General features: G+C 34.4%; 1 protein-coding gene across 1 annotated transcript in view; it reads right to left on the reverse strand.

Moving 5' to 3' along the window:
* Positions 1-293: 293 nt before the first annotated feature.
* LOC103071787 (roundabout homolog 2-like) overlaps positions 294-25,701 on the reverse strand; it is a 101,488-nt gene continuing 76,080 nt past the window's right edge. The window contains exon 4 of the mRNA XM_007446984.1: positions 294-409. Coding sequence (XP_007447046.1) covers positions 294-409 — 116 coding nt within the window. The remainder of the gene's footprint in view (positions 410-25,701) is intronic.

The raw sequence follows: 25,701 nt of genomic DNA on the forward strand, positions 1-25,701 counted from the left end.
TGAAGATACTCCTTTATCTGGAAATCTAGATGTGTTTGTAGTCATATAACTAACATACACCCACGATAGACTTCAAATAACCTGAGGATCATGTTAGAACCTTGGCAAAGTACTATGTTGCTGTTTGGCTCTCACATAACTTTTCATATTATAAATCTGGAGTTTAAGCTCCCTCATTCCCACCAATTCTGTTTTGTTCCCATATTTCCAATTGAAAATCATGAGCCAGGAGTTTTGCATGCTGAAAGCTGCCAGTAGTGTTGTCAGGGATGTGTAACTGCTGCGCAAGGTTTTTACAGCTGGCTTCGAAGCTGATCTATGGAACCACTCAATTCCACAGCTGTCAAAGCACTGATACCAACTGCAGTTAATGACACGGCGTCATCCTCTAGCTCGTTTACCTGCCGCCCTGCAAACAAATGGATACTGGCAGTAAGGGGAAGTTCAGTGAACAGCAGATACCAGATTTATCATAATCACTATGATCCATGGTAGAGGAAAATCAATTTCTCTTAATCGAGTAGAGTGACTTATTAAGGGTTATGAGTCCTGGCTGGATAGCTGTGCTGATTTGATTATGTTGGGAGGGAAATTAGCGGTGGCCTCCTACACAGTCTTTTCCTTTGTCTTCTGGCTCGGAGTTTGTTATTAAATTATTATCTTATGAAAGCCTTAGTGAGCAGGTCATGCTTTGATCAAGAAGAGACTGAGAAATAGGGTGCTGAAAAGGCTTCAGAAGTGTTGACAGGAAGAGATGTGAACATTCAAAATATCTTCACTGCAGAGCTATTGGTTTATAATTGAAAGGGCGTATATGTAGCATAAGCCTGTGCTAATGCTGGAACCTTCTTAAAAGAACTATCGTAAGTTAACCTTTGTCCTTCAGTTTCTCCCTCCTCTTTTTGATACCATAATCTCAGACACCTGGAAAGCAAGGTACCTTGTTATGCTGAGAGGAATAGGTCAGTAGGTTAAAAGTCATGTACATGTTTTTAATCTTTAAAGATGCTTTGACCAGAATCAGTAGTAGAAAAATAAAAAAGTTAAATGTGTGCTAATTTTCTTTAACTCTCCAGGTTTTTAAAAGCTCACAAATCATGAAAAAAAGTGGAAAAGATTCTGTGAAAATAACTTTACAACATTTTGTCACAAGAACCACTTTTCTTCACCTTCTTATGTCTCTGATGCAATATTGGGGAAAGGAAATAGAATAACTCAGTTGCTTTTCTGAACAGTTTTAGTTGGAATTTTGCAAACATATGGGCACCACCAGATTAATTTCCCTCTGAATAAAAATAATAATAAAATTATGAGATGTCTCATCTCTTTCAACATACATAAAAGCCAAAAATGGCAGGTTAGTAAAAATTACTATCCTTTGTAAATAGTTCTATTATAGACACTGTCCATATGTACAACCAAATATGTACAATTTTTCTTAATAATAGTATTTAAGATACCAGATAAAATTATTGAGTGAATTTTTCATAGGAGCAAGCATAGAAACTAAAGGAATCCCAAGACAGAATGCTTTGTAGTTGAGCAGAGCACAAAATTGCTTTTTCTTTGTCTTTCTCAAAACACATAATCCATTAGATGTACACGATTCCTTTAATAATCATGCATTTGTGCTTTACACATATTAGATTTAAAATATTTGATAAGTATAATGCCAAGATTTCTTTTGATGGTTTCATAGTTCTTAATAGAGTTGTTATCTGATCTCCCTGTGCGTAAAATTTCATCGTTAGTACCATGATTTTAACAAAGGAATGATGCAATTCTTAGAAATAAGACAGTCTGGGTTCCATAATATTTTGTTACCTTGAAACTCACACATGTATTCTCAGTTCTCTCTCCAGTGGCCTCATACTGTCCCTTCAAAAAATTACCTGACACATAATGGAAAATTTTTATTTTATAATCTTCCTTCACCTTTCAACTCTCATTTAAATAAACGGCTTTTTGGTCTCAATGACCAAAAAAATCTGAAATTGCACTTACAAACCTTATTTGCCACACAATGTCCCAATTATGCATTTTACCATATAACTAAATAAGTATAGAGGTACATTGCAAGATTAAAGGAAGTAGAAAGTTAAAAGTTACTTATATGCCTCCATTCTTGGTTATCTCATATGTCATAGTCTAGAAAGGATGAATAGACAACTCCTATCCATTCATCTCTCTCTTAGCATATATTCATTTTTGTAACCCTGCAACCTAGCACACAGCCTAACACAGAAAAATGTTCAAAAGATATTTGCTGAATTAAACTCAACTCTACTAGACACATATCAAACATGGTTTACATGGACTACTTTCTTTCTTTGGAATTTTCATTTCTGTTAAAGGTCCTCATTTTTCCATCACTTCCAATTATTGGAGACATTTTCACACTCAAGGGAATAAAGACAGTTGTACTTAAAAAGTCAGTAGTCGGGGCTTCCCTGGTGGCGCAGTGGTTGAGAGTCCGCCTGCCGATGCAGGGGACACAGGTTCATGCCCCGGTCCGGGAAGATCCCACATGTCGCGGAGCGGCTGGGCCCGTGAGCCACGGCCGCTGAGCCTGCGCGTCCGGAGCCTGTGCTCCGCAACGGGAGAGGCCACAACAGTGAGAGGCCCGCGTACCACAAAAAAAAAAAAAAAAAGTCAGTAGTCAAAAGAGATTTAGAAACTGAATGAAAACTTCCATTAGTTTATTAGGAATAATTAAAAATTTTTAAATCTGTGGATACATAGTTCATTTTTTTCATCTGATGTTTATAAAGGTATTTTTGGCTGATCAAGTAGTAACCAAGAGTAACTTTTCATAAGGACTCTCTCCCTGTGGTATAAATAATCTTGTTTGTGAATATAATGATAACTCAGTCAAAATAGCCCTTTCCAAGAGCTGAAACTATCATAGCTAGTTTGATGATAAATTTGAATCTGATAAAATTGACACATTACACCAAAAAGACCATATTAATCAGAGGGAGTTGGAGAAACATTTGCCACTGGGCTCTATGTAGGATCATTTTATTACTTATCAGTCAATAATCACCAAACGCATTCAAGTACTCTTTCTCCAGGCTCAGAGAAATTAAAACTACAATAAATCTTCTGACATACAGTATTATTAAACACCATCATTCAACACTAGGACACTGGATAAAAATCACAATCCTGTAATAAATCATATGTATTTTGGAGGTAAAGATTAAAATATACTTATCTTTATTCTCATAATTTTACGAGTCACAGGAATATATTAGGTCCTATTCTAAAGGAAAATATACATTCAAATTAATCCATTTTAAATACATTTTAACTGATGGATTTCAAAGAGATTCACCCAATAATTTAGTAATGTGCTTTCCTGATCTTTAATGACCAAGTTTTAGAATATTATTCTTTTTGAAAACATAGCCACATACAAAAAAATACACATAAATACAAGAAAGTGGTAGGAACTGTTTTCCAATTAACTTTATATTTCCTTTACTAAATGGTCAAATCTGATAGGAACTAAAGATTTGTTTCTAAATTCCCTAGTCTCACAGGTAAATTGTAATGAAGAGTGTGGAAACTATATTATTTCAACAAATTATAAGCACCATAGATTTAAAAAATTAATGAAACATATAGTTCTGCCCCATTGAGCTTAGAGTTTATCATTTATTTTCATATATACAGATCTCTGAGATTATATATTTCCCCTTATGTTACTGAAAGCTTTAATAGTTCTTAAAGCATCAGAATTATAAATCTCTTGACAACTGACATTTTTTATCATCAGTCTTCAGCCACTAATGCAGTTGTCTTAAACTTACATTCCAACTGGGTCTAGCAAAGTAACGTATATGAGTAAATCATTCAAGGTGTGGGTAAATTTGGTTTGTATGACACGTGGATATCTGGAGAGAACAAGACTTATCTAAAAGCATAAGGAAAAACACTTAAACAGCATGAACAAGAAATTCACCAAAGGAGGAAAGATAAGCCAACACTCACATAACAAAAGCTTTAGCCTCACTAGAAATAAAATGTAAAATTATTAGGAGATAACAACTTTATCTATCATATTGGCAACGGAAGATGTCCAAAAGGAAGGCTATGAGTAAACCTGGATCCTCAAGCATTATTGATTGGAATTTAAATTGGAACAGCCTTACAGAAGAACCTACAAAACTCTTAAAAATATCTATAATCATTGATTCAGCTATTCTATGTAATTGAATTTATTGGAAAGAAATAATCTGGAATATGCACAAGAATTTTCATCATAGTATGTTCTTCATAGTTTATATATTCAAATACATTCCTGAAAAACTGGAAACAACTTAAATATACAATGATAAGGAAATTAGCATACAACACAGGATGAAAAGTTGTACCACTAAACACTATAGTGAGGAAGAATATGATATGAGAAAATATTTATGAAATGCAAAGAAGCAAGATGACACAAGCTACAATGATAATCTGAAAAAATGCAAAACACAGATACACATAAAAGCATGCAAAAATATAGTCATCCACAAATCATTAACAGCAGACTTCTGAGTGATTTTATTTTAGTATATTTACATTTATATATCTTTCACGTTTCTGCACTCAATATGCAAGCACTGAGAATATAAGTTCCATGAAGCCATAACTTTTTTCTAGCTTATTCACTGACCTATCCCTAACACCTAGAACTGAACCTGGCACATAGTAGATGCACTATATCATTTGCTTAAATGAATAAAAAAGTACGTTTATTTTTTGAAACATTTCCAAACATTATAACTCACAAATGAATCAATCTTGTATGACTATAAAAGTATATCTGTAAGTATCAAAACAACTTTGTAAGATTAGAATCCTCATCCAGTTTTATAAGTAAAAAAAAAAAAAAACTTAGACTCAGAAGTTAAATAATTTGCCTGAGGTCACAAAGTTAACAGGTAATTTACGGGAAGGAAGTGATCTATAGCTAGGATTAGAAGAAAGGTCCTTTGTTCCCACTTCGACCTTGGCCCCTCACCTCAATGATACAACCTCAAATGAATGGTATTCTGCTGGTTAGGATCTTACTAACCAGCAGAACACCATTTTTTAATTCACTTGCCTGGACAACTCAAAACTTTAGCCTTAACTGATGACACAAGGCAAGAAGAAGCACCATCCTAAACTTCCTCTTAATTCATTCCTTAGGACAGATAAAATGTCAACCTTATGTAGAGTCACTGTCTTAGAAAGAACTCTATGTTAAAGTTATTAGCAGTTAGGAGATATCCAATACATAACTGACCTATCCAAACAACGAACATCTTCTTTTCCTAAATGCACTTTTCTCAAAAAATAAGGGCCAACCTTAAATCAACTTTGCAAGAATCTTCTTGTAAAGAGTATCTCTGTCAATATAAAAGAATTTTAGAATTCATGATGAAAGATAAGCTGTAATGAAAGGCATGGCAGTGATTGTAAGGAGCCCAAGAAGTTGTTCAGGATGCAGAAGAATAAGAGAAAGTGCAAATGAGAGAAGCAAGGACAACTGTGCATAAGACTGGACCAGAAATGAGAAGTGATAAAATGAAGTGGGTTTTATATGTGAGACGTTCCACTGTATTATTGCACTTGAAACAAAAAGGATATCTATGAGGATACTTCTGAATATAAGTAATTCTAGAGAAGCATTCAGATATTGTAGTAAGAAGACTGTGGGAAGACAGAGCTTTTCTTAGGTTAAAATTTCTACATTAGTATTAATCGAGAAAGATAAGTTTCAAGATCAAATATATAGGAAGTATATCCCACAAAGATTTCAACATCTTTCACAAGGAAACAAATAATTATTGTGCATTTATATTCCTTCTTTCTCTCAACCACATAACTTTAAAATGTTGATCAAATTCCCCTGAGTACTTGTGCTGAAAGCCTGACATTAAACTACTAGAGAACATACAAATGAAAAGTACTGAATAATTTATCATGAATTGGTGATTGTGGACAGAAATGTCTAAAATAAACTGATAAAGACAACGATCAAGAAGAAAACAACTAAAAATATGAGCTGGAAATACCAAACCACAAGGGATAATGTTTTTAATCCAGTGTTTGCTCCTGCATTTCTCTTCCATAAATTGAAATCTGTAAATCCGATTTGTGAATTTTAAGTAGGCCAATTATGGATCAAACAGATGATTACTTCATTGCTTCCATAATAACACCACTAGGTAACCAATTCAAACTTATATTTAATGGTCGTATATTTTCTTTTAAATCATCTTCTGAATACATTTTGGAAATGGACTGTGACAATGGTTTAAAGCTTTATTCCTCTCTTCAGCTACAAGTCATCGCAATTCTGACTGTAATGAGGTTACTCTGCATCTGTCTGTCACAAATAACCTAGTAACAACTAAATGGATTGCCATCAATCTTTCAATTAGAATATATAACTTGATTAGCACAATATTTTTTGAACTGATTGTATTACTTTGAAAAAGGGCTTTCATTTACTTTGTCATTTAGGGTCAAATGTGTGCAATCGCTGGGAGCTGAATAAATAATAATAACCTGTTTTGAATTTGTGGGCTGTAGCCTTTGTTAACATGTTTTTCTTTAATTATGTAAAGCTACAACAACTAGTAGTACTTCAGAAGTAGAAATGAGCTAAAACGTAGGCAGATTTTTATGACAATTCTGCACATGTTATTCTATGGTGTCAGCTCCTAACAACTGCACTCTGTAAAACAGCTGTTACTCAAATTTACACATCAGGAAAATTTCATAAAAATATTATTTTTTAATAATTTTTAAAGGTTACAATTTTTTTAAAGGTTATAATTATGGTGAAGGAAACTCTATATCCAAAACATTTTTTTCACATTTGCTTGTAATGAAAAGCTTAGATTCACTCACATCACACCTTCAACCAAGCATCAAAGAACACAAGAATCCAGTCCGGACAGTATCTGTTTTCTTTCACTTTTTCAATATTTTCTTTGTTAAGAAGAAGAAAGAGTAGTAAAGCAAGTGATAGGGACCTAGAGCCTTAAATTGAGCAGAATTAATATTAATCTATTAAAACAGTAGCACCACATCTGAATGAAACTCAAAGTAATTAACGAAACCAACACCAATCAACTATCCAAGTCCCTGGAAAGGCTGAAAGCTGTAGTGATTTATGCTTCAAAGGCAAAAACTCTTCCTTCAACAAAACCACCTGGATCTACCTAAACGGCACGCTGAGAGGTAGAAATCCAGAAACACTCATGTGACCATGACTGTGAGATTGTGCAGACAGACCACAGCTCTTATAGTTAATATGGGTTTTCCACTATATGTGGATATCTGGCCTACATTTTATTATAGTCCCAGGTTTCATAGCAAATAAAGGTTTCAGCTAAATACTACCTGGAAAATTAGTAAAAACAGGGAGGTCTCATCATTCAAACTAAATATTTGAAAAGTGCCTGGATTCTCCCCTTTCAACCCTGATATTCCTGTATCATGAAGATATAATACTATACTAGAATTTAATATTTATAATAATTAAAATGTCAGTATTCTTTATGGCAGAAAGAGATGTAGAAAGAAGAAATGAAGCAAAAAAGAGAGAGAGAAGATAAAGATAGAAAATACAAAAAGAGAAAAGATGAAGAGAGGGAGGAAAGGGGGAAAGACAAGTCCTTGAAAGCTGTAAGCAATTATAATGAATAAACCAATTTGCTACTTTAATTGGAATTAAAAATGGTTGCTTAAACAAGATGTATACTGGGATGTACATTTTTTATGACTAATACATGGTACAAAAATAAAGGGAACTGCACTACTACTTCAAATTCAGTATTTATTTTACCAAAGTGAACTCAAGAATCCAGAAAACGTCTCCAATCTCTGCTCCTACTTTGATTTTATTTTGCTCAATAACTCATATCCACAACCCCACCAAACGTTACAGTATATAAACACTGATTTCATTGTGTCCTGTCCATTTTCAAAGCTTCCTGAACATATTTATTCTGCCTCCTGGATACTCCAAAAATTTTCTGCCTGGAATTTGTGGTTCGTGTTAACTTGGCTCCACCTGACCTAGGCCCCTCTTAAATCAATATTATAAACTCCACTCCTGCCAGGTTGGCCAGACCTTCAGATAACTCTGCTCCTTTCTAGCTTCAAGTTTCTACCTTTACTATGTTCTTCCCTCCTAATATGCCCCACTTTCCTCTCTTCAATATTATTGAATTCAAAAACATTTCTCTAACAAGGAAGGCTGCAACTTCTCTATCCCATAGCCTACATTCAGCTCAGGCCTCTCTGGTATCCTATGAAAATGGTTTTTAACCATTTGAACTCTGAAGATTCAAAAATGGAAGGAATTAACAACCTCTGCTTTTATCTGACCTGGACTCTGGACACTGGGGTTTCCAACAAGATTTTAAGAAAGTATCTTTTCAAATGTTTTACACACATACACACATGCACACGCACATGCAGGTGTACATATTAAAACTGTTGTCCTATAGCATTACTTACATTTATTACTTTCTTCCCCTCTAATTAAAATTGACAACACTTTCACATGTGAATGTCTTATTTCTCCCAATTAGTATATAAACAGTCAAAAAGCAAAGACCACAGCTTCAAACACACTGAAACAGGCTAAGTTCATAATAAATTCTAGTAAGTACTTCACTGATTGAATAAATAAATGAACAAAATATTTGCAGACTTTTCTCATAATCAACCTCAATTATTTTCTAAATTCTCCAAGATATTTTCACAAGAGCCAAATAAACCACCTTGAATTATATAGCCAGAGAAGAAAAACTTTTGATTCAGCGGAAAAGCTGCAGCAGATAAAATGTGCCTAGAATGTATTTAAAGTCTTGGTCCCATACACTGCTGATCACCTTCCCTACTAGAACTGTATAATATAGTGTATAACTAAGAATCAATTCACAGAGCACTTTAAATTTCTACCTTTATTTTTCTCAATGCTGTTGCTCCCTGCATGTTTATGAAAATCAACTTTATTAACTTTATTGTGAAAGTATTAAATTGTATATATATGGCTAATACCTTTATCAGCAAACTGCTTTTGAGTTCAGATCCTGAACTAGCCTTTGTATTTATTGCTGATTCCTCTCCATTCTTTTCCTTTAACAGCAAAGTAATATGGTTTTGATAAAACCATCCTTTGCAGCCTGAGAAAAGACCCTCACCAGCTGTTCCCAGACTTACTATGGAAGACTTACTATGTCAGAAGCAGTGAAATTGCACATTGGCTCAAAGGCCATTAGGCACAAGCTAGGAAAAAAAGGGAGGGCATTCACTTTTAATTTTGAATCTATCAGACATGGCTTGTCGGCATTATGTCATTGGCCTGTCAGAATGAAAGAACACAAGACAAAGCTGTTTTAATACTTCACTGCTCGCGATATTACTACAACACCACGTGTGGAACAGATTCGAGAAGGAAGCTTTGAGGAAGCATCATAGGTTCATTTTTTACGTTGTCATCACCGTAAAAAAGATATTTGACTGGACTTCAGCCTTTTGAATGGCCATGCTCTATGAGTTTAGCACTGGTGTAGCGATAATCTGTTTAAATCAGCTAACTTTTTGGATTTCTACATATTCTTTGACTATGAACGCTAATGAAGAATTTGTATGTTAACTATTTTAGTCCACACAAAAGGAGAGGGGCAGTGAGAACTAAATTATAACCCCAACTTTTTGTCTAAGAAATGCTTACTAATTCATACATCTGTATGGACCACCAACAAATTTACAACTGCAGCTTTAGGTGGCAAGGGGCACCAGTCTGAATTGTAAAATCATACAAAAAGCACCTATGTTTGTGGCCACAAAGCAAACAGTCCACCTTTCTACTGTTGGGGAGAGCACATTAGTATTTAATACCTTGTTGCTCTCTCTTCCCACATATAAGCACACACACTCCAGTACTGTGAACAGTGATCTACCTCATCTGCAGAGAATGAGAGTTACACCTCAATAAACCAAGATCCTGAACTCTCACAAAAATCGGAATTCCTTGTTGCACTTCATACGCACAGAGATCAATCCTAAGAAGTCTCCCTTAGATCAAGTACTCTAGAAACTGTTTAAGTGGAAAGAAATTCAGATCAGTGAACTGACACAGGGATTCAAAACTCCCCTCTGACAAGCTGTATGGCTTTGGGCAAAGTTTTTGTCCGACTTGCCATTCAATTTCTTCACAATGAAAAAAAAGAAAATAATATCCTAAACATCAGTGGCTTGAAGTGAAGATCGAATGGAGTATGAAAAGTTTCCAGAATATAATTAGTGTTCAACTTATGTAAAGGAAAGGCTGAATTTTTCACTGTGCAATACCATAGCACATTCAAGTTTCATAATATAAAGAAAACTAATGCTTACAGTAACTATCCTGATGAGACCTCAATCACCCAAGAAATTTCAACTAATGCATAATATAAAATAAAAATTTTAATAACAATTTCCAACAGAGCATCGTTGCTTATACAAAACAAACCAAGGGAATCTGGTTTAACTGAGTTAACTGGGAAATATTTAAACCCGAATGTCCCACTTCTCACTCAATTTCAAGCAATGAAGGACTTACGTGGATAGACAATGAAACTAGTCAAATTATTAGCCAAATTATTCTGCTAACAGAATATCAAAATTTTTTAAATAATTTAAAAAGAATATCAAAACCTGAGTATATACTCAATGTTGGCATAATAATACTAAACATCTGCATTGTGCCTCCCATTAATTTTTCCAAACATTGATTTATAAGAAATTTGGGGATTTCTAAGTGTAAGAATTCTGTCAAAAAAGACTGGTCAGGTACAATTTCCAATTTTTAAACTGTCTCTTCAACTCAGTATAAAAAAATCACTCAAGTGCTTTTCCTTAATTATTTTTTAAGTCTTTATTCAGACTTTGCTGAAATGCATAATATTCTGAATACAGAGGAGTATAATATACTTAGCTGGCAAAGCTGGAATTTTTTCAAAGCCAAAGCTATCACTGTAATTCCAGCTATGCCATTGAATTCTATGTTTGTAACTGTTAGAAATCATAATTATGCCAGGCTAATCACAAATTCAAAGAATAAAGGCAAACTTTCCTTTCATATTTTGTGTAGCTACTCCATATTTAACATTTTACTGTCAACTTACAACTATCAATTGAATAATAACATATCATCAGTTTTTTGAGAGGTAATTACAGTGTGAATCAATCCAGCTCAGGGGTATAATGTGATTTAGTTTGAATCCCTTCAGCATACATTTTAGAAGTTTTATAATTTGCCAAATTACCCCAGTGCCTACAACCTTTTAGGTCATCAAAGTAAAGTTATTAGGTTGTTATATCAACATCATTGACTTAGTTCTTTTCCATATCTTCCCCAAATGTCCTGTACATTTTTAGAAGAAACGTATATACTGGACACATTGGAATAAATAGTGCATGTTACAAATTAAAATAATCATACTTTCATTTACTTGTTACCATAATTGTTCATCACATTAAAAAATGGAGTTTAAATGCTGAAATCAAGGTTGTAGATGATGCAAAGCAGTAATCCCATAATATAAAAAGAGTGAAAAAATCTTTGATGCTTACTTAATAGGGTTTATGAAAAAAAAATATTCGAGGATGAAAGTCATTCCAAATTACTGATACAAATGCTTATCAGGGCCACATTTTGAAACGGTGGTTCTGAGCATTTTAGTACATGAAATTGGCCAATGTTAACATCCTTGAATGAAAAATAATTATACATCAATATGAATTCTGTAAAACCATAAGTCTTAGACTGTCAGCACAGAAGCCTCTAAGAATGGATAGTTTCGTGTTTTCTCCCTTACCATCTCTGTTCCAAGAAACGCACACAACATTAAAATAACATACTTCACATCAGAGCTCTTTATAGTTTATAAGGTACTTTCATATGCATTTCTTTGCTTAATTTCTCAGTCTCCCTGTGTGGTAATAGGGAGATATTAGCATCAGATAATAGCATCATTTTCTATATGAGAGCACCTGGCAATCTAACATATGAGTGCCCTTTATGCAAAGAAACTTTGACACATAATTTATGTTAATGAATTAAGTTGCTTCATTTTGAGTAAATCACATTTCCATGTAATGGATCTTTGTTCCAAAATAATGTGTATCATTTTTCCATTGCTGTTTGCTTGTTGTACATGGAAATATCTGTTGACCTGCTCTTGGTAACTTAAATACAGTTCATATGCCAGAAATTGCAAATGAAAAAAAAACTGTTGTTTTGGAGAGAAGTAGGTGGTGTAGAATAAAAGTGAAAGGCAAACTTAGGCAGGTAAAAGTTAGTCAAAATATGGAGAACATAGTGAGCACTCCTAATTTTAAAAGCACAAATCTTAAGAAGCATTAAGTACTAGGCATCATATTTAAGGACTTAAAGCAAATGACAGATGTGAAATGTTCTGATATTTAGAACGGTTGGTCTTTAAGGAAGATGTTGCAATGGCTTCCCTGTGACTGCTCAAAACAACCCTTCAAATCCAGATATCCTAATCTGACCACCCTCAGTTTTTAATTGTGTCTGATCTAAACATCCATGACAGTCTAACTGACCACACACCTTGATTCCAGAGAGGATCCTACAACTAGAATTCATCTAAGAATTTTCCAAACCAACTCAGAGGCATCTAAGGAGAGATGAGTTGATTAAATGCTATAGTCAACTACTAAACATTTTCACAAAATTATAGAAGAAACCTCATTTAATTTCAAGACAAATCAGGAAGTCTGTAGCAATAAATAATGACCTATTATGACCTGTAATATTGCCAAGTTATTACACATTGTGCTGGACATTCCAAAGGGCCTATCAATTTTATGGCAAATAGCTCTGATGTGGATTTAGTGAATAAATGTAAATTATAATGTCAATGAGTTCAATCTTTATTTTGTGAACAAAGGTAACATTTCTAAGTTCTCACCAGTTTGTAGATTCAAGAGAATGTGTGAAAATGAGCCCTTTGAAGATTAAGAATCATTTTCAGCTTCACAAATACTTTTATGACAGAACACATAAATATTAAATGTAGAATCACTGAAAAGTAGGGCATTAGAAACATTGGATATAAGGATATAGGGATAATCACATGAAATATTTACAAATGAGAATAAAGCTGAAATAAAACTTAGAGCTTATTATCTGTCATGATCTATTAATTACTTAACAAGTGTGACGAGTTTTTAAAAGATACGAACATACCTTAAAACAAACTGCTAACCTGAATCATATTTGTTTGAAAAAACTAATCACAAGATTATTTTTAAATTTTATATGAAAATTTGAAATAAGGATGTGAAGAAGATTGTACTGGAATAAATTTCAGTCAAATGGACAGAGGAATAGAATTATTTCCATGTTAGATTAGCATTTGCTACAAGACTCATTCTTTATTATTAGAATTCACTTAGGATAAAAGGATCACTCAACAGTAACAATAAAAAGAAGAAAGGTTTTTACAAATCCTATTTGAAATCTTGTTTATAATTAAAAAGAATTACAATGGTAAGTATTTGACTTGGGGTTTTATTTTGGAAATTCCATAACTTCAGTAGACCAAAACTTAAGCCCATTTTTTATTTCATTACAATTTTTAAATAAAACATTTTGACCCAAGTAGTTTTTTACATGTGTTATAGTTTCCAAAGTATTTCCAAACACCTATTTCAGCAATTCCAAAATGTGCTTGTTAAAGAAATTATAAAAACATTACCCAAATCAGCAAAGCATATCTAAACTACAAGTCAGCTTTCATTCCAGCCTTAAACAGTGTAAACTCTTGGGTGTTTTTACTTTTCAAGTGTAGGTGCAGAGCTCTTCTAGTTTCTGTGATTTCTGTGTTATTAATTCTGCACAAAATATTTCCAATATCCAGCTCTGTGATCACACAGGTAGCTGAGCATGTTATTGTCCAGGCAAATGTGTTATGAGTCCTCAGATGATGGACTACATTGAGGCCAGATGTCAGAGGTGCTGAAATTGATAATCCATCAGTAATTTTCTATCTGTCGCAATAGCTCTGACCCATTGAACTAAATAAATATGTTTAATCACTGACTGGTCAACTTATCAAATGGTTCCCTGAGCTAAGGGGAAAGACTTGTCAAATGTGGAACAGATAAAGCAAGAACCACAGCCAAAGGCAAGAAAATAACGGGCATCCTTAATCTCTACCCTTTTCCATCTCACTTTGAGAAAATAGACTTAAGTGGAAATCATATTAGGAAAACAACTTTTAGGCTAAGAAATAACAGAAAAATATTTCATTACAGTTCTACTGCATTTCTTCTATTCTTTTCTACATAAGCCAAACTGTTCATAGGTTTCAATGTGACTACAGTGACTACAGTTATATAAAGACATCCCAAGTTCAATGAACGCTGAACACACTGAACGCTGATAATGGGCAAGAGTCAAGGAAGAGCTACATCACGCATTTACCATGCCACGTTACAACAGCGATTGCAAATAAGGGTGCTCAGTGCCTAAGATAAAGCTCTCATCTGTTCAAGTAAGCTAAGGGATTGAAAATTGCTGAATGTGAACAGTTACATGACAAGCCCATTCCACACAAACATTAATCATAGTTAATGAGATAAAAGCCTTAGTAACATGTGACACTAGGTAAGTGATAGATCAGCCATCCTTTCATTGAATGTGCCAACAGCTCTGTGATTATAAGGGCCAACCGCCACCACTGTCCAGGAATGGAGTAAACTGAGATTAGGTGCACTGCAGTGACCACAAACACTAGTGATTTCTCCAACAGGATTTGTGGAGGTGCACAAAGAGCATTCTCAGCATTAAGTTCTCTATGTCTTTGCCAATTCCATGCGCTGGCAGCCATAACAGAAAACTCTTGAACTTGTTTATTCACACTTGTTTAATCCTGATTCTACACACTGATTCAGCCTGTGGGGTTAAGGAGATGGATGAGAGGAGCCAGGGCCACAGAGGGTCAGGGTCATGATGTCGCTAGATCTCATTAACTACATCACTCAAGACACCAGTCACTCCAAATGTCACTCCAACTGAGGACTAGGGTATAGGTAAAAGAAAACTAGGTGGATGAAATAAACAAATTTTTCTTAGAACTGCCATCACATACGAAAACAAAACTATTCTCAATTTGCTTTCTAGTCCCAAATATATCTATTTATTAAAATAAATAGTTTTAAGAAATGAAGAATAAACTACCTCTAAAATGCCAAGCACAAAATACATAAATATTTTTAAAGGGCCCGTAACAGTATAGCTAGTCCCTGCACTGGAAATTATTTTGTTGATTTTTACCAAGTAAAATCTGGCTTGTCATATATGGTAATTAGTTTAAAAAAGGTGGAAGAAGGACTAGTATTCACCAAGGTATCACCACAGTTAGAAAGCTGAAAGACAACTTTTTTTGTGACAGAAAAATAAATGACTATAACTTATTTTACAGAGATGATATAAAGTATTTGGCAGTAAGACTATGATACGAAAACTCTTCCAAAACACCACAATGTTAGAATTTGTAACGACTTATTAAACATGTTTGCAGTTTAGATTATTCCTACTTCCTTAGTGCATGTGCAAACCATTATTATAAGATTTCTAAATGTTCTTTGAAGAAATACAAATTATGTTACAGCTTATCCAATTTGACCAAATTATAGATATATTTATTTACATGTATAGTATTTTCATCTTTTATTCTACTGAAGTATCAAAACTGAATCCATTTCACAGATTGTCTATTATTAAAGTGATAGTGTTGATAAAGAAAAAAAAACACAGTGGAAATAATGATGTTTATTTCTGGTGGTAATTTTTTTCTCTACTTTTCTGTAGTTTCCAACATTTCTAAGATGAAAAGACAACCCTCAGAATGGGAGAAAATATTTGCAAATGAAGCAATGGACAAAGGATTAATCTCCAAAATATACAAACAACTCATGGAGCTCAATATCAAGAAAAGAAACAACCCAATTAAAAAATGGGTAAAAGACCTAAATAGACATTTCACCAAAGAAGACATACAGATGGCCAAGAGGCACATGAAAAGATGCTCAACATCACTAATTATTAGAGAAATGCAAATCAAAACTACAATGAGGTATCACCTCACACCGGTCAGAATGGCCATCATCAAAAAATCTACAAACAATAAATGCTGGAAAGGGTGTGGAGAAAAGGGAACCCTTTTGCACTGTTGGTGGGAATGTAAATTGATACAGCCACTATGGAGAACAGTATGGAGCTTCCTTAAAAAACTAAAAATAGAACTACCATATGACCCAGCAATCCCACTACTGGGCATACACCCTGAGAAAACCATAATTCAAAAAGATACATGCAACCCCAATGTTCACCGCAGCACTATTTACAATAGCCAGGACATGGAAGCAACCTAAATGTCCATGAATAGATGGACAAAGAATGAATGGATAAAGAAGATGTGATACATATATACAGTGGAATATTACTCAGCCATAAAAAGAAATGAAATTAGGTCATTTGTAGAGATGTAGATGGACCTAGAGTCTGTCATAAACAGTGAAGTAAGTCAGAAAGAGAAAAACAAATATGGTATATTAACGCATTTATGTGGAATCTAAAAGAATTGGTATAGACGATCTTATTTACAAAGCAGAAATAGAGACATGGATGTAGAGAACAAACGTACGGATACCAAGGGGGAAAGGGGGGTGGGATGAATTTGGAGATTGGGATTGACATATATACACTGTTGATACTATGTATAAAATAGATAACTAATGAGAACCTACTGTACAGCACAGGGAACTCTACTCAGTTCTCTGTGGTGACCTAAATGAGAAGGAAATCCAAAACAGAAGGGACATATGTATATGTACAGCTGATTCACTTTGTTGTACGTTATAAACTAACACAATATTGTAAAGCAACTATACTCCAATAAAAAAAAAGAATGTATTTATAATCAGAAAAAAAGTAGAAAAATAAAAGGCAAAATAAGAAAAAATAAAACAAAGAAACAAACAAAAAGACACACACAGTAGAAAGGTTTTTTTTTTAGTAATTTAGATAACATGGGTCCAGAAAGAAAAGCAATGTTATGTTGGTCTATTATATGCCTGCTTATGTGTATAATTATGAAATTAATTTCATATAATTATGAAAATATTTCAGTAAAAGACAAACATGCATTTTACCTAATAAAATATTTTATACACTAAGTGTAAGTCAAATACATCTCAAAAATTAGCTGCTTTGCTTCATATACTTCTTTTAGAGAAACAAAACAAAATCCAATTTATATACTAGAAATTTATATTTGTTTACATTAAACTTCAAGAGACCAGAAACACTGATCCAGAATATACATACTTTTGCAAAAAAAAATTTACCTTAGACCTGAATGCCTAAAAGAAAAATGACTTAATTACATGGTGACAAGGTGACTAGGGACTGCATAGATGTGGATCCATGATCAGTTAAATCCTCAAAAGACTAGAAGATTAAGGAAAATCTTCATTTTATCAGCAATATTATCAATTACTTGTTGTCAACCAGAATTTGCTTGAAGAAATGGTGAAAAAGAAAGAAAAAAATAATATTATCTGAGATAAGATAAAAGGTTTTTTTCACAGACTGGGGGAACGGCCAGTTAAAAAGACTACTGCTTGGGCTTCCCTGGTGGTGCAGAGGTTGAGAATCTGCCTGCCGATGCAGGGGTCACAGGTTTGAGCCCTGGTCTGAGAAGATCCCACATGCCGCGGAGCAACTGGGCCCGTGAGCCACAGCTACTGAGCCTGTGCTTCGGGAGCCTGTGCTCCGCAACAAGAGAGGCTGTGATAGTGAGAGGCCCGGGCACGGTGATGAAGAGTGGCCCCCCGTTGCCACAACTAGAGAGAGCCCTCGCACAGAAACGAAGACCCAACACAGCCAAAAATTAATTAATTAATTAATTTTTTTTAAAAAAGACTACTGCTCTATTACTTGATATCCAAGGTTGGCTCCTGTCAGTTTCTGGAATCCAAACATACATGATCTGTTGGAAATATCTTTTTTCAATGAACTTTATCCAGTAGTCGCATGCAAACCCTCTATAGTAGCTCAGTTAGATTTCCACTTTTCTGGAGGACGAATGATCTAGTCTAGTCCCCTCACCTTAAATTCAAGAAAAGAGACCCAGAGAGGTTAAAAGCTTTGCCAAAATTATAGAACTAGTTAATAGGAGAACAGGGCCAGAACCTGGTCCTTTCTGGGAAAAGAAATTCCCCAAATTATCTTTCCTCTCCATTGCTGTCTGATGAAATTGGCTCCCTCATTTGTCATCTCAGGCCTGCCTCTCATCAACTGGGGGCTTTGGTTAAGTCAGTTCATGTCTCAAGGCCTCAGTTTCTACATCTGAACAACAAGGGGACTGATGATCTTTAAGTTTCCTCCAACCTGCCAGCTTCTTCATGCACGGTTTTTTGATGACCTGATTCACCCAAAGGTTGCTTTTTTCTTTTTTTTTTTTTTCTGATTTAGTCCTACATCCATTTCTTATGAGAAAGCTTCCATTAATGCCCCTGTAATTAACATCAAACCCAAATGGAATGAATGGGAGATTTTCTTATGCACAGGATAAGGACCCTTAAATAAGAATGAATAATGATAATATTTCCCAGAAGACACTATGGCAGCCCTCAAGCATGATTAACTACACCACTCCTTGTCTTTCTCTCTCCATAGAAATAGAACAGTTCATTTGCATGTCATCTGATATAAAGAGAGATCCTAGCATATAATGGGTTATTACCATTGGGTACTTCATTAGTAAAGCTTTTCCTTATGATGTGACAGAGAAAAGAAAGACAAAGTAAATTGAGAGATGTAAATTCTTACATCTCTATTAATGACAGACACGTATGAAGATTAGATTCTATCAGCTTATCCATCAATCCTAAAGAACCAAACAAGTAGTTAGGAAGGATTTTGCAAGTTGACCCCTTTCTAGGTAGTCCTGTTTAACAATAGGCTTTTGAGAGAAGCTGCTTTTAAAAGAAAATCTTATATGAATATCAAACACAGCATCTTCCTCCTTCTTTTAAGAATATTCAAAGAAGATCCAGGAAGAAAACAAAAATAAATCAGTCTCTCTCTATCTCTCTATCAAGCTACTCTTGAATCTGTACATGTGGGTCCTGGGGAATTACATGTTATAAATGAGGGGTTGGACTACAAAATGCAATTAATTTAATTGCTTATAATCTCAAAGGATTTCAAGATAAGATGTGTAAGACATATGCATAAGTGAGATTTTTCTAAGGACTTTTCATGAAACATGATATCCTTGTGAATAATAAAGTGATGAGATTAAATAAGTCACCAGTACTTAAGTTTTGCTATCTTGTTTCATTATCATGAAGACTGATTTTTCCTTTGAGGTAAAACATAAGGTAAAGCTATAAGAAAATATATAGTTGTATGTAATATTTTAGGTTCTCTTCTGACCCCATCATCATATTGGCCTTGGTTTGCCTATAATTCCCTAAAAATCCCAAGAAAGAACACATACACCATAATTAGTATCAGGCATGCTGAGGCAAAACCTGCAGCTTCCACACACTGGTCCTTTTCTTTCCTCAAGGGTCACATGGAACAAATATATTCTCTCTTTGGGATGACAGTTCTTGATGTGCTTGGTGAGAACTACCGGCCCTACCCATGTCTTCGTTGTTCCTCAATAATTATCCTAATTCCTTCTGCTTTTTCTACTTGTGACAGTCTTAAATCCTTACTCTTTCTCTTCTAGTGGTATTGCAGTTTTAATGGTAAATTTAAACTGGTACTCAGAACTATTAACAATATTCCACCCATAGTTTTAGCAGAAAAAAAATCAAGCTGGATAACATTCCTTTTTTTTTTTTTTTTTTTTTCGCGGTACGCGGGCCTCTCACTGTTGTAGCCTCTCCCGTTGCAGAGCACAGGCTCCGGACGCGCAGGCTCAGCGGCCATGGCCCACGGGGCCCAGCCGCTCCGCGGCATGTGGGATCTTCCCAGAACGGGGCACGAACCCGTGTCCCCTGCATCGGTAGGCAGACTCTCAACCACAGCGCCACTAGGGAAGCCCTGGATCACATTTCTTAATCTGAACTCTTAATGCAGTTTAGAGTAAGAGACTTTTTTGGCAGCTTTATACAATAAGAGACCCTGTTCATTAGGTCAAGTACTGGGGACTCTTTATTCTTAGGAACAACCACTCCCCTCTTACTTTAACACCCCCACTTCTTTCCCCCCAATAAAAAAACCTATAATTATACTCAAAACCCATGATGGAGCAAAAATCAAAAATAGAAAAAGAAATTCACAGAACTGTATGTAGAACATACCACAAGTTGTATTTAATTAATTTCAAACAGTGAATCTGAATAAGTGAATTTTAAAGAAATTTGGAAAAATCTGAATTCATCAAAGTTTAAGCAAAACACTTAACATTTAAAAGTCATAACTTATTAGTTTTTACTAAGACATTTTTATATACTTATGTTTACTTAAGGTAGTTAGCTTATTTGTTTTAAACTTTTATTTTGAAATAAGTATAGATTCATAGGAAGTTGTAAAGATAGTACAGAGATGTCCCCTGTACCCTTTACCCAGTTTCCCCTCAGTGGTTACATCTTATATAATGAGAGTACAATACCAAAACCAGGAATTTGACATTGATACAATGCATGTGCTTCTATGTCATTTTATCACATGTATATTTGCGTAACCATTATCACAACCAAGATACACAACTGTTTCATCATTACAAAGATCATCCTCTTGCTCTCCCCTCATAAACACACCCATGGCTCTCTCCCCACCATCCCTAACCCTTGGCAACTAGTAATCTCTTTTCCATCACTATAAATTTGTCATTATGAGGAGGTTATATAGATGGAACCATACAGTATGTAGCCTTTTGAAATGGCTTTCTTCACTCAGCATAATGCCCTCGAGATCTCTCTAAGTCATTGTGCATATCAATAATTCATTCCTGTTTATTGTTGAGTAGTATTCCGTGGTATATATATAACATGGTTTGTTTAACCATTCACCTATTGAGAGACATTTTAATTGTTGTTTCCATTTTTTTTTTGCTTTTACAAATAAAACTGCTTTAAAGTTGTGTACAGGCTTTTGTGCAGATGTAAGTTATCATTTGTCTTAGCTAAGTGCCCAGGAGTGCAAATGTATGGTAAATGTACGTTCAGTGTTTTAAGAAATTGTCACACTATCTTGCAGAGTGACTGTACAATTTTACACTCCTACCAGTAATGAGAGATCATGATTTTGTATTTTGGCTGTTCTAAATGGTAGGTAGTGATTGTTCATCATAGTCTATTTTAATGTGCATTCCCTTAAGGCTAGTGATTTTTAACATCTCTTCAAGTGCTTATTTCCCTGCCATACATCCTCTTGGTGAAATGTCTCTTTATGTCTTATGCCCTTTTTGCTAACTGGATTATTTGTTTTATTTAATGTTGAGCTTTGAGAGATCTTTATACATTTTAGGTATGAATCTTTGGTCAGATATATGTTGTTCGCAAGTATGTTCTCCTCGTATTTAACTTGTCTTTTTATCCTCTTGACAAGATCTTTCAGAGAATAAAAATTTCTCATCTTAATGATGTCAAATTTATTTATTTTATCTTTTTGGTTTGTGCTTTGGTATCATGTCTAAGAACTCTTTACCAAGCCCAAGGTATCAAAGATTTTTGTCCTATTTTCTAAAAGTTTTATAAATTTTATGATTTACATTTAAATATTTAATCCATTTTTAATTCATTTTTGTATAATGTTTGAACTGTAACTTGAGCTTCTTTTATTGCCTCTGAATATCCAATTGCTCTAAGTTATCATTTATTGAAAAAACAATTCTTCCTCCTTTAATCAATTTTTAAATTAAAAATAGAGTTATTTGAAAGCCAAATTGACCATTGTTAACATTAAGTACTGAACTTAGAAAGAACTATCAAAGTTAGCAAATTTCTACAAATATGGCCATGAGATAATGCATGTTAATATGTTAATAACTTCTAAAGAACTCGAGAAAATACTGTAAGGGTATCATTGCTATTATCATACTCCCGTGTTTTTTTTTTTATAAAACTTAGTCAAGTTATCTTTAGATATTAAATGATAGATAACTCTTCTTATAAATTTGATTCTTAAGCTCCAAGCTGCTTTGGCCTGCAAACATGTCAATAAGACCTGGAAGTGATGGATCTTCCTGATTCTGATATTTGACAACTAGGAACTGTACAGAGAAAATCAAATTACTTGAATAAACTAATGAGCTCTTAAATGTCAATACATAACTAAATTAGAAAAAAGAAAAGCTTACTCTTTCTGTTGTTTGTTTCCTTTAGTACCCCATGAGTCACAGAATTTTAGCACCAAAATGGAGCTTTAGACTTCATGTAGTCCAGCATTCTCATTGTATGTATACGACTGGATAACCATTTCCGGATAGAATACCTAAAACAAATGCTAGTGATTTCTTCTAAGTGTCAAATGATTTTGTTTGTTTAAATGAATCAATGAGACCACTTAGCATGGTAGTTAAGAAAGCAAACTCTAGGCAAAGGCTGTCTGGGTTCATATCCTGACTCTTCTTACTGGGCAAAAATTGCTAAGTTAACAAAGATTTGGCCTCAGATATAATAGAGAGAAAATAATAAGTTGTTTTGAGAATTATACTCAAAATAAATTATAAATATAAAACACTTAGGAAAAAATCCTGGCATTTAGTGATTATTTTTACTGACTTTCCACTTACAGAAATCATTTAACCTGGTCCATATTTCTCTTGGCAAAGCAGTATTTTCTTCCTCTGAATTCCCACATGTTCAGGTGTTCCTTACTCTAGGACTTACGTTTTATACCGTCTTGTTGAACACTCTTTGATGGAATGAGTCATCTCTTGTTCTGTTTTTTGTTTCTGAGGTAAAAAAACCACAGGTAACATAAAATATACCATCTCAATCATTTCTAAGTGTACAGTTCAGTAGTGTTATGTCTATTCACATTGCTGTGCAAGAGATATCCAGGACTTTTTCATCTTGCAAAACTGAAACCCTATACTTATTAAACAACTCTTGTTTTAAATATCAGTATCCTCAGCACCTAGCTGAGTACCTAGCAATTAGAAAGTACTGTCCAAAAATGTAGCAAACTAAATTTATATCATCCCTTGGACCACAAACTCATTTCTTAAATTTGTATCAATTCTCCTTTGAAATGCCATCTCCTATCTTTCAGGTATCAATTTAATTCATCAAAGTAATTCTACCTTCTTCTTACCATACCTTAATTTGTAATAGATCTCCTACCTTCACACACTTCCATGTTCTAATCCACCTTATACTGCCTTTAACATATCCCCTTTCATACCTTACAAGTAACCTTCCCAAATCAAAAAAACATTGACGCCTCCCTCAGGTCTTCTAGGATAACGTGCAAGCTCCTTAGTTCGTTTAATTATGACCAATCTCTACTTCCCTATTTAAATTATCTCCCTCTACTCTCCTACACACGTTCTCCAGCTCAACAATACAGTAATTACTCCCCACACTGGCCAATCACACACAGCCTCAGGTCTTTGCTTTTACACTTCTCTCCAGTTTTCTAAGGCCACTTCCCATTCATATTCATCCAGAAGCATTTGATGTCACTTCTTCTTCTAATGCCTGTGGCATGTCCTGTCTGAGGGCCTTTACCCCACACCACAGTGGAAGGTTAGCCGTTACTTGATGAGGCTTCCCAGGCTTCTCACTTATAACACAAGCATCACTGAAGGCATGGATCTCTTAAGCTGCTTTTTACTCCTAATGCCTAAGAAAGCCAGTAAAGACCTTTGAATAGATTTAAGGAAAAACACTGAACATCCTCATTCAATGTGAATACGCAGAAAAAGCAAATAGGAGGAGGCTGAAGCAGGTTGATGTATATATATATATATATGTATACATAACAGTCTATATTGAATACGACATTATGAAAGTAAAATAGTCATGTTACCTTTCCATAATTTCACAGTTTATATATAAAAACTGTAAAGTTTGTGCCAACGTCTTTGTACAGACTTAGATATACAGATAACCACATAAAAAACTTAATGATTGTCTTTATAAATAGTAAGTACCTGTATAACTGTATAAAGTTATACAGCTGTATAACTTTATAAATAATAAGTACTTGTATAACTGGAAAATGGCCTGATTATCAGAAAAAGGTATATGTGATAAAAAGAGCCCTTTTCTTCTTAGATGTTACTTTACACTCAGTTTCTAGGCCCTACTTGTGATGCTACTTAAAGGGCCAATGGCTTAGGCCAGTCGGACTTTTCTTGCTGCTTGCCTGTAACCCAGGCTGACACCCTTGCTTGCAGGCTTTGTGAGGATCAATTTTTTAACAGGCTTAGGCTAACCAGTGAGTAAGTGACCATGGGCTATTTTGGGCGGTAGAATTTCTGCAAAAACAAAAAAGCAACACAAAATAAACATACAAAAACTTATTGGAATTCACCAGATTCTGGGCCTATATATCTGTCTGTCACATCCTCAAAGCACCTGCCTCTCTTACAATCATTGCTTGACTTCTCTCCAGGGGTCAGAGACACTACTGATGTCTGAGCAGCCCCAGAAGGGCAGTGCTAGGGAACTTCAGAGAGTTTACAGAAATCCTAAACAGGGCCCCAATAGTGTTTTCCTAGATTACTTCTTGTTAAACGTATACCCTATTGACAAAAATGTATGAATATCTCCTAATTAAGAAAGAGGTGGTTGAAAATGTTGTGTTTGCATTTGAGAATCTCCTAAGAGGAAAACCAATTCCAATGATTTAGAGTGTAAAGAATATGTTGATTCCTCAATTGAACCTCTCATCCTTTAGCAGTTAAGTCACAGGCTGTTACAGACTTCTACAGAAGAAGAAATTTCCAGAGTTGAACAAAATTTCACCTGCCGTTTTTACTTCTGTACTCCTCTAAAGAGCTCAACATATATACTGACTCATGCATGAAAAAAGTGCAACCCCCTTTATGTAATTATAGAAACCTTGTGGGAGCTGCTTCAGAATTAAACAATGTGTATTATAATTATCAGAAACAAATTCAACCTAACGAAGGAAAATTGGAGACCTGTCTTTCTGATGAAACACATATCCTGAGAGAAAAGCATACAAGTTGCTGCACAAAATTACGTTTCCTAACTACAGTGTCAACCTATATACATTTTCAGTAGAATCAATTTATACTTACAAACCAGCTGAAATCAAATAAATTGAAGGTTTATAGGTGGGAAACCCTCCAAACCATAAACAGTCTTTTCTTACTTTTATCTAAAAAAAATTCTGAGATTGAAAACAAGAGCTGAACTCAACAAGTTTTGTCTTAATACACCTTAGTATCACTATGAATATGTTTGGCTATCATTCCATGGATAGGATTTACATGTTTGCAGAGTTCAGGATTAAAGTGTTTTGGGAAATAATCTTTTGAAAAGAAGAGAACATCAAGATTCCTCTTTCTCTTATTTATGTGCTTTCCTTGGAATCAGAGTTAATTCAGGCTAATTTTAGTGAATGGCAACTTGAGACTTGTAAAGGGAGAGGGGTTGAATACAGTTAATACAGTTAACAGAAACCTG

This window comes from Lipotes vexillifer, unplaced genomic scaffold (genome assembly GCF_000442215.2).
Source record: "Lipotes vexillifer unplaced genomic scaffold, Lipotes_vexillifer_v1.1 scaffold81, whole genome shotgun sequence".
Lineage (NCBI taxonomy): Eukaryota > Metazoa > Chordata > Mammalia > Artiodactyla > Lipotidae > Lipotes > Lipotes vexillifer.